Source organism: Staurois parvus, unplaced genomic scaffold, assembly GCF_062004578.1.
Source record: "Staurois parvus isolate SC_StPar_1 unplaced genomic scaffold, SC_StPar_1.0 ptg000325l, whole genome shotgun sequence".
Classification (NCBI taxonomy): domain Eukaryota; kingdom Metazoa; phylum Chordata; class Amphibia; order Anura; family Ranidae; genus Staurois; species Staurois parvus.
This window is the reverse complement of record NW_028318121.1, coordinates 87,941-98,872: the sequence shown is the minus strand read 5'-3', so window position 1 is coordinate 98,872 and position 10,932 is coordinate 87,941. Positions and strand designations below refer to the sequence as shown.

Sequence of the window (10,932 nt, the reverse complement as noted above, 5' to 3'; positions counted from 1 at the left end):
CTCCTCCTACTCCCTAACGTATCTCCCTATTTGTCTATGGGGAGGACACCACCCAGTAACTAAATTTTGAATTGCACTTACGCTTTTTTACAAGCATGAGTCAAAGGTCAGCCTTGCCTGTATTGGTAAATATTAACCCTTTCGCTGCCAGAGCTATTTTTGCATTTTTGCACACATGTTTAAAAAATCATTTTAGGCCTGAAAATTACAGAAAATCCCCAAATATTATATATCTTCTGAAAGCAGACACCCTAGAGAATAAAATAGAGGTAGTTCCAATTTTTTATGTCGCACAATACTGTTTGAAATACAAAATTTCAGTACAAATTACACTAAAGTGAGTTTTAGGGCAAACAAATGCAATCAATTACCCACATTTTTGGTAAAATATAAAAGAGGAGGTTGTGCCGAGTACATAGATACCCAACATGCCAAACCTTAAATTTATGTGCGCCTATGAAATGGTGACAAACTTCAGTCCCCTATATATTCTATAGGCGGCACTTCATAAGCCCCTACAGGTCATCAGTTTCATGTTATGGAGGAGGTTTTGTGCTAGAATTATTGCTCTCACTCCGGTGTGTGCGGCGATATGTAACATGTATCACAATCAATGTTTTCACATGTAGGCACCTTGACGTGTGTGTTTATGGTCATACGTGTGTATATGTGGGGGTTGTGGATGCAATCGGCGGCAGAGGAGCCATCTGACTGCTTCCGGCGTACGGACCTGGCAGTGAAAGGGTTCAAAATTTGGCTGCATTCTATCCCCGGTGTCAGAGACTTTCACTGTCACTTTGCTTTCTGCTGTCAGCCATGGTCTCTGCTGATCTGAGCCTCTCTGAGAGGATGCAGCCACTCTGATTGGCTGTGGCAGGACAGGTAGCCAAGCTTAGCAGGGACTAGCCGTCAGCTGATTATATCATTCATCAGGTGAGGATGGCCAACGTCTATAGTCCTCTATAGTCCTGTGCAGGAACAAGGACAGAACAGGGCGCCTGCTGGTGGGACTACAAGATACAGAACAGCTTTGCATGTTAGGCTGCATTAGGGTGGCCACCTCATCCCTTTACACCCGAACACATATCAATGACACAGGTTCTGGGGCTAATTGAATGCAGATAAAGCATCAAGTGAGTGGAATTCCCACCTTCATCAGCCCCAGAACCTGTGTAACTAATATGTGTTCGGGTGTAAAGGGGTGAGGTGGCCCCCCTAGGCTGCATTCACACTTGAGGGTTTTGTAGCTTGAAGATCGAAGATCCAAGAAAGTTCAAACCTAAAAAATGACTTGTTCTCTATGGTGCTTCTTCACACCTGATCACTGGAACAGGCGCCATAGAGAACAATTGATTTTGTAAGTTTGAGTGTTTTTGGATCTTGGATCTTCAAGCTACAAAACCCTCCAGTGTGAATGCAGCCTTAGAGTTGTACAACTACCAGTGAGGACGTATCGGCTTGTCTGCTGGTCTGTAGGACTACAAGGGGCAGCTTAGTAGAAGTTTTATTGCTTTAATCTGTGACAGTTTCAATCTGTTTTTGCATGCCTGTTCACTTGTATGGAAAGAGAATCAGTTCTGAACGAACGTTTGTTGACCCCGGCCCTAATTTTCACCAAAGTGTCCGATATTTTCCTGAGACAGGCACATTGTTCTGCAGGAGATTCTTTCAATATTGGTGTCCCTCCATATAATGAATCCTATGAACAAAGTACAAGTCACAGCCCAGCCTCGCCCTGTGTAGGAGGAAGTGACACCTCCCAGCTGCATTCTTCCCCGGTGTCAGAGACTTTCATTTCTCCTGCTGTCAGCGATGGCGTCTGCTAATCTGAGAGCCGAGCTGGAATGTTCCGTCTGTCTGAACATTTATACAGATCCTGTAATGCTGAGATGTGGACACAACTTCTGCCGGGTCTGTATTGATCGTGTTCTGGATACACAGGAGGGGTCTGGAGGATATTCCTGTCCTGAATGCAGAGAGAAGTTTCCGGATCGTCCTGCACTGCACAGGAACATAAAACTGCGTAACATAGTGGAGAATTTCCTGTCTGCTCAGCCTGATCAGGAGGAGTCCGGGGTCTTCTGTACTCACTGTGTGGACTATCCTGCACCTGCTGTTAGATCCTGTCTGCTCTGTGAGGTTTCTCTGTGTGATAAACACCTGAGAGTCCACAAAAAGTCCCCAGAACACATCTTATGTGACCCCACCTTGTCCATGGAGAGCAGGAAATGTTCCATCCATAAGAAGATCCTGGAGTATTACTGCACTGAGGATGACACCTGTATCTGTGTGTCTTGTTGTATGATTGGAGGACATAAAGGACATAAGATGGAGTCACTGGATGAGGCTTCTGAGAAGAAGAAGGAGACACTGAGGAATGTTCTGCAGAAACTTCTGACAAAGAGAGAGGAGATGGAGGAAAGAGTCCAGAGTCTGCAGGAACACAGGAGGAAAGTAGAAGAAGAAGCAGCTGGTGACACCGAGAGATTCACTGCCCTGTTTATAGATCTCAGGAGACGTCTGGAAGACCTGAAGAAGAAAGTCCTGAGGGAAATCTCCAGGAGGGCAAAGCGGGTCTCCATCTTCATCCGGGATCTGGAAATAAAGAAGGAGGAGCTGTCCAGGAAGATGCGTGACATTGAGGAGCTGTGTAACATGACGGATCCACTGACTGTCCTACAGGAATCAGACACAGGTGACTTGTGTGATACTGAGGATGGAGATAATGAGGACAGAGAGAGACATGAGGAACTCCTCCATGATGGAGGGGGGGTGGATGTGGCTGGGATATCACACACATTACACACATTATCTGATATAATAACAGAGAGAAATGTATCCTTCTATATACAGGGAGCTGAGGACATATTACTGGATGGAAACACAGCTCATAATAATCTCCATATATCAGATGACAGGAAAACTGTATCCAGGTCAGATAGAAACCAGAATCGTCCAGAAACACCAGAGAGATTTCAGGATCGTTCTCAGGTGTTGAGCAGTCGGAGTTTCTCCTCAGGGAGACATTACTGGGAAGTGGATGTCGGGGGGTCAGATGGATGGGGAGTCGGGATGTGTTACCCCAGTATAGACAGGAGAGGAGGGCAGACAGGGATTGGAAGGAATAACAAGTCCTGGGGTTTGTACAGGGATGGTGGTCAGTATTGGGTGAGACATGACAGTAAAGGGATCTCATTACCCCCCAATCCCTCCAGTACCAGAGTCAGGATAGATCTGGATTATGAGGCCGGGCGGATCTCCTTTTATGATCTGTGTGACCCGATCCGACACCTCCACACCTTCACCACCACCTTCACTGAGCCCCTCCATGCCGGGATATGGGTAGGGAGAGGTTGTATAAAGATCTGTGGGGGGAATCGGGAAAAGTGAGAACTCCGCCCAGAGTGGTGACATCACAGGGAGGGTGGACGGGATTGGTGGAAAATAGATTCCTTGAGAAAGGGTATAGAGAAACTGAACTTGATGATTCTTTAGTCAAGGTTGCAGGTTTGGACAGGAATGAGATGCTCTCATATATACCGAAAAGAACACGAGAGGGTATGTCCGTTTGTAACTACGTTTTCAGTGCAATACAGACAAGTAGGAAGATTGATTACGAGGAATTGGGATATTTTAAGGATGGACCCTGTCCTATCACAAATACTACCCAATAAACCTGAAATTATGTTCAGGAGGGCCTCGGCCATCAGAAACCGTATTGCACCGAATGTAGTGAATCCCCCCGCTAAATTGACCTTTTTCAATGAACTGAAGGGATTCCATCCGTGCAATAAGTGCATTATATGTAGGTGCGATTAATACCCGTAAGCGGAGGATTGATACTTTTTCCTCATCATCAACCGGGAAATTATACGATATCAAGCAATTCATATCATGTCACAGTAAGTTTGTGGTCTACCTTCTTAGTTGCCCCTGTAAAAAACAGTATGTAGGACGGACAACCAGACGCCTACGAGATCGCCTACGTGAGCATGTGGCGAACATAAAGAAAGGCTATAAAGATCATTCGCTTTCCAACCATTACAGGCTTTTCCATAATAGGGACCCCACCTCATTAAAATTTACGGGTATAGAGGTGATATCCCCGCATTGGAGGGGGCTTCACAAGACTAGAACAGTCTCCCAGGCAGAGACTCGCTGGGTCTATGAACTACGTACACTTCACCCTCATGGACACAATGTTGAGGTGGATATTAACTGCTTCATTGCTAATAGTTAAGACTAGAGATGAGCGAATCGAACCAGGCGAACCGGAATTCGATACGAATTTCAGGAAAAATTTGATTCGCGGCGAATCCGAATATTTGCCTACTTCGGGTGCGCGAATTGGATTTTTCCCGATCAGCCGGCAAAAGTGTCCCTGCAGAGAGCTCCGCTATTTCTGACATTTCTCTGACAGTTCCTTCACATGTACAGCGGTTGAAACATTGTATCTATTAGTTTCCATTTAGGATACAGATGTTTCAACCGCTGTACATGTGAAGGAGCTCTCAGAGAACTGTCAGAAATAGAGGAACTCTGCAGATACACTTTTTGCCGGTTTGGAATTCTTATTTTCATCCTACTTCTTCTTCTTCTTCTTCTTCATCCTCATCCTCAGAAGAAGAAGAAGAGGATGAGGATGAAGAAGAAGAAGAAGAAGAAGTAGGATGAAAATAAGAATAATTCCAAGCCGGCAAAAAGTGTATCTGCAGAGCTCCTCTATTCTGCAGATACACTTAGAGGAGCTCTGCAGATACACTTTTTGCCGGCTTGGAATTAATCTTATTTTCATCCTACTTCTTCTTCTTCTTCATCCTCATCCTCATCCTCAGAAGAAGAAGAAGAGGATGAGGATGAGGATGAAGAAGAAGAAGAAGAAGAAGTAGGATGAAAATAAGAATAATTCCAAGCCGGCAAAAAGTGTATCTGCAGAGCTCCTCTAAGTGTATCTGCAGAATGTCATTTATGGAAACAAATAGATACAATGTTTCAACCGCTGTATGGAGTGAATGTCACAGAACTGTCAGAAATAGACAGAAACTGTCACAGAACTGTCCTTCTTCTCATCCTTCTCCTTCTTCTCATCCTTCTTCTCATCCTTCTCCTTCTTCTCATCCTTCTCCTTCTCCTTCTTCTCATCCTTCTTCTCATCCTTTTCCTTCTTCTCATCCTTCTTCTCATCCTTCTCCTTCTTCTCATCCTTCTCCTTCTTCTCATCCTTCTTCTCATCCTTCTCCTGCTTCTCATCCTTCTTCTCATCCTTCTCCTTCTCCTTCTTCTCATCCTTCTCCTTCTCCATCTTCTCATCCTTCTCCTTCTCCTTCTTCTCATCCTTCTCCTTCTCCTTCTCCTTCTTCTCATCCTTCTCCTTCTTCTCATCCTTCTCCTTCTTCTCATCCTTCTCCTTCTTCTCATCCTTCTTCTCATCCTTCTCCTTCTTCTCATCCTTCTTCTCATCCTTCTCCTTCTTCTCATCCTTCTTCTCATCCTTCTCCTTCTTCTCATCCTTCTTCTCATCCTTCTCCTTCTTCTCATCCTTCTCCTTCTTCTCATCCTTCTTCTCATCCTTCTCCTTCTTCTCATCCTTCTCCTTCTTCTCATCCTTCTTCTCATCCTTCTCCTTCTTCTCATCCTTCTTCTCATCCTTCTCCTTCTTCTCATCCTTCTTCTCATCCTTCTTCTCATCCTTCTCCTTCTTCTCATCCTTCTCCTTCTTCTTCTTCTCATCCTTCTCCTTCTTCTCATCCTTCTCCTTCTCCTTCTTCTCATCCTTCTCCTTCTTCTCATCCTTCTCCTTCTTCTCATCCTTCTCCTTCTCCTTCTTCTCATCCTTCTCCTTCTTCTCATCCTTCTCCTTCTTCTCATCCTTCTCCTTCTCCTTCTTCTCATCCTTCTCCTTCTCCTTCTTCTCATCCTTCTCCTTCCCCTTCTTCTCATCCTTCTCCTTCTCCTTCTTCTCATCCTTCTCCTTCTCCTTCTTCTCATCCTTCTCCTTCTCCATCTTCTCATCCTTCTCCTTCTCCTTCTTCTCATCCTTCTCCTTCTCCTTCTCCTTCTCCTTCTTCTCATCCTTCTCCTTCTCCTCTTCTCATCCTTCTCCTTCTCCTTCTTCTCATCCTTCTCCTTCTCCATCTTCTCATCCTTCTCCTTCTCCTTCTTCTCATCCTTCTCCTTCTCCTTCTTCTCATCCTTCTCCTTCTCCTTCTCCTTCTCCTTCCTCATCTCCAAGGGCATTTAAATTAAAGGTACAGTGTTCTGCACTAATTTAAAGGCTCTCTGAAGCCTAGAAACCCTTTTTATAAGTTAACTTCGTAGCGAATAAATTCGCATCGAATCAAATTTTTTCCTGAAATTCGCCGAATCAGCCGAATCAAATTTTTGAATACTTCGTTCATCTCTAGTTAAGACGATGATGTACTCCCCATTATGGTTTACCACATGCTCTGGTCTATAGCTTGAGTTTCTGGAATCCCCCCCCTCTCTCCCTTTTATATATTTTTATATATTTAAAATTTTTTACATTTTTTGTTTTGCTTATGTTAGTGCATTTTCTATGAAATGAATTTTAATTTAATGGTATATAGTATCCATATGTAGAGCACCGTAGGCCATGGATGATATAGTAGATGTTGCATGTACCTAATTAGGATATGCGCCATTCCTAGATATCGGAATTAAGGGATGACATGTCCGTATAATATGTATTCTGTATGGGTTTTCATTGTAGGCCCTAGGGAAGTGGGACAGCGATATACACCCCTTATAGGTATAAATGTTTCCGTTTAACAGAATAAACTCCCTGTCTGCATTAAGACACTAATATATATTTACATTGACTGCGGTTTATGATCCATGGCAAAATGGTGACCTACGATTAGAATGTATGTCAGCATGTGATGCCGCATTTTTAAACATCTGTGTGCGTTTTTGGATAGACTTTAATATAGAGGTTGTTTGCACATATAATGTTTATTTACCAATTATATATCTGTGTGATCCACTCTAGCACCTATGCCATGGATGTAACAGCATATGTCGAGGAGTTTACTAAGTTACCCTTATGGACAACAGGGGGTGAATAATTCCTGGGGCACCTTACCTATATACCTCCTTAAGTATTGGTCTCTATATACCAGGATATCTCCCCTCTTTTAAGCAGTGGCTTATATACCTGGACACTTGCCCTGGGGGGAGGTTATATTCGGGTCGGATCAGATTAATCACCACTCTGATCGGATCAAACACAGTCCTTTTATTAGCCCCGGGGTTCTGGCACTAGTCATATGTGCCTTGTTTACATCCTTCTGGCAGTGGCTGTCAGTCTGCACAGCTTACTGCCTATGATCCATGGCAAAATGGCGGCTATTGAGTGGCGCATGCGCAGTCTACTTTCGCGCATCTACAGCCTACGGCAAAATGACGGCTATTGAGAGTGCGCACCTGCGCAGTTCTTTTCTCCGTTTTTGACGATAGAGCGGGATTTGCGCGCGCATGCGCGAACCGCATTTAAATAGGAAGTCTTTCCAGTCACACTGCCAATGGCGTCCACCCTCTGATGAAGGCCTCAGGAGGAGCCAGCAGCAAGTGTGACTTCCTGACCACTGGGGCCACAAGGAGGTCCGGTGGTCCCCCCCTTTTTAGCTTGCCGGGTTAGTGCATGTATATATTATATTTTATTTTTCTTACTTACTAGTCCGCTTGATCGCTGACAGTGTTTGTATATACATCTGACCCAGGCCAGTATGTTACTATTGATCTATTAAACTCATTTTTGAACTTACTACACTATTGGCATTCCCTCTCTGTTTTTTGACCCTCTGGTTGGAGGGTTCCAGATTTACAGCAGCCAATTCCTAGGGTACCTTGTTACCAGGAGAGAGATCCCAATCTACCGTAAACACTTTGGGCAAGGAGGTTCTTTGGACCTAGAGGCACATTACTGCACCCAAGGCGGATGTCTTTTTCCTGAGAGAGATGACCTATGCGTTTGGCTGATCCAAGTACCTGGCTGATTATCTAGATAAAACTGCATACATGCGCATTTAAAATGCGCGGTCGGTGAGTGCGCACTTTGTCTATTTGTTTCCAGTCATCTATCTAATGCTGAGGAGGTCTTCACAAGATTTTCGCTTGCAATCACCTTTCATTGTATAAAGGACTTTCATGAACTTTTTATTATTTTTTCTCACTTTTACTTACATCCCTATTAACATTACAGCGCTGCACTATTACTATTTATTATTAAAGTGAGAACTCCGCCCAGAGTGGTGACATCACAGGGAGGGGGGACGGGATTGGTGGAACATTCAGCCAATAGTCTTTCAGTGTTTTCTATGATCCATATATTACTGTGAGACGTCTCTATTTGTCCCTCACAGATGTCTATGATTGGCTGGAAAAACTGTCCAATTATAGTGAAGGCTTTTCTCTACTGGTCAGCGAGGAGCATGTGATCTATCTATCTATCTCTCTATCTATCTATCTATCTATCTATCTATCTATCTATTATCTATCTATCTATCTATCTATCTATTATCTATCTATTATCTATCTATCTATCTATCTATCTATTATCTATCTATTATCTATCTATCTATCTATTATCTATCTATCTATTATCTATCTATCTATCTATTATCTATCTATCTATCTATCTATCATCTATCTATCTATCTATTATCTATCTATCTATCTATCTATCTATCTATCTATCTATTATCTATCTATCTATCTATCTATCTATCTATCTATCTATCTATCTATTATCTATCTATCTATTATCTATCTATCTATCTATTATCTATCTATCTATTATCTATCTATTATCTATCTATCTATTATCTATTATCTATCTATTATCTATCTATTATCTATCTATCTATCTATTATCTATCTATTATCTATCTATCTATCTATCTATCTATCTATCTATCTATCTATCTATCTATCTATCTATTATCTATCTATCTATCTATTATCTATCTATCTATCTATCTATCTATCTATTATCTATCTATCTATCTATTATCTATCTATCTATCTATCTATCTATCTATTATCTATCTATCTATCTATTATCTATCTATCTATCTATCTATCTATCTATCTATCTATCTATTATCTATCTATCTATCTATCTATCTATCTATCTATTATCTATCTATCTATCTATCTATCTATCTATTATCTATCTATCTATCTATCTATCTATCTATTATCTATCTATCTATCTATCTATCTATCTATCTATCTATCTATCTATCTATTATCTATCTATCTATTATCTATCTATCTATTATCTATTATCTATCTATCTATCTATCTATCTGGGGCAGACTGACCATTCGGGAATTCTGTTATATATAGGGAATAGTCAGTGTATCCGTATATAACACTGATATCCGTACACTGACTATTCCCTGTATATAACACTGATATCCGTACACTGACTATTCCCTATATATAACACTGATATCCGTACACTGACTATTCCCTATATATAACACTGATATCCGTACACTGACTATTCCCTGTATATAACACTGATATCCGTACACTGACTATTCCCTGTATATAACACTGATATCCGTACACTGACTATTCCCTGTATATAACACTGATATCTGTACACTGACTATTCCCTGTATATAACACTGATATCCGTACACTGACTATTCCCTGTATATAACACTGATATCCGTACACTGACTATTCCCTATATATAACACTGATATCCGTACACTGACTATTCCCTGTATATAACACTGATATCCGTACACTGACTATTCCCTGTATATATAACACTGATATCCGTACACTGACTATTCCCTGTATATAACACTGATATCCGTACACTGACTATTCCCTATATATAACACTGATATCCGTACACTGACTATTCCCTGTATATAACACTGATATCCGTACACTGACTATTCCCTATATATAACACTGATATCCGTACACTGACTATTCCCCGTATATAACACTGATATCCGTACACTGACTATTCCCTGTATATAACACTGATATCTGTACACTGACTATTCCCTGTATATAACACTGATATCCGTACACTGACTATTCCCCGTATATAACACTGATATCCGTACACTGACTATTCCCTGTATATATAACACTGATATCCGTACACTGACTATTCCCCGTATATAACACTGATATCCGTAAACTGACTATTCCCCGTATATAACACTGATATCCGTACACTGACTATTCCCCGTATATAACACTGATATCCGTACACTGACTATTCCCCGTATATAACACTGATATCCGTACACTGACTATTCCCCGTATATAACACTGATATCCGTACACTGACTATTCCCCATATATAACACTGATATCCGTACACTGACTATTCCCCATATATAACACTGATATCCGTACACTGACTATTCCCTGTATATAACACTGATATCCGTACACTGACTATTCCCTGTATATAACACTGATATCCGTACACTGACTATTCCCTGTATATAACACTGATATCCGTACACTGACTATTCCCTGTATATAACACTGATATCTGTACACTGACTATTCCCTATATATAACACTGATATCCGTACACTGACTATTCCCTATATATAACACTGATATCCGTACACTGACTATTCCCTATATATAACACTGATATCCGTACACTGACTATTCCCTGTATATAACACTGATATCCGTACACTGACTATTCCCTGTATATAACACTGATATCCGTACACTGACTATTCCCTGTATATAACACTGATATCCGTACACTGACTATTCCCTGTATATAACACTGATATCTGTACACTGACTATTCCCTGTATATAACACTGATATCCGTACACTGACTATTCCCTGTATATAACACTGATATCTGTACACTGACTATTCCCTGTATATAACACTGATATCTGTACA

At 41.4% G+C, this 10,932-nt stretch overlaps 1 protein-coding gene across 1 annotated transcript; it reads left to right on the top strand.

The window, feature by feature from the left end:
* Positions 1 to 1,754: 1,754 nt before the first annotated feature.
* LOC149457325 (E3 ubiquitin/ISG15 ligase TRIM25-like) lies at positions 1,755 to 4,539 on the top strand. The gene has a single exon (XM_089683857.1). It carries the CDS (start codon positions 1,813 to 1,815, stop codon positions 3,388 to 3,390), a length of 1,578 nt encoding a protein of 525 aa, XP_089539983.1. The 5' UTR covers positions 1,755 to 1,812; the 3' UTR covers positions 3,391 to 4,539.
* The last annotated feature ends 6,393 nt before the right edge of the window (positions 4,540 to 10,932 follow it).

Excerpts from the sequence above, each read along its gene's own strand:
- LOC149457325 (XM_089683857.1), top strand. The coding sequence starts at position 1,813 with ATGGCGTCTGCTAATCTGAGAGCCGAGCTGGAATGTTCCGTCTGTCTG.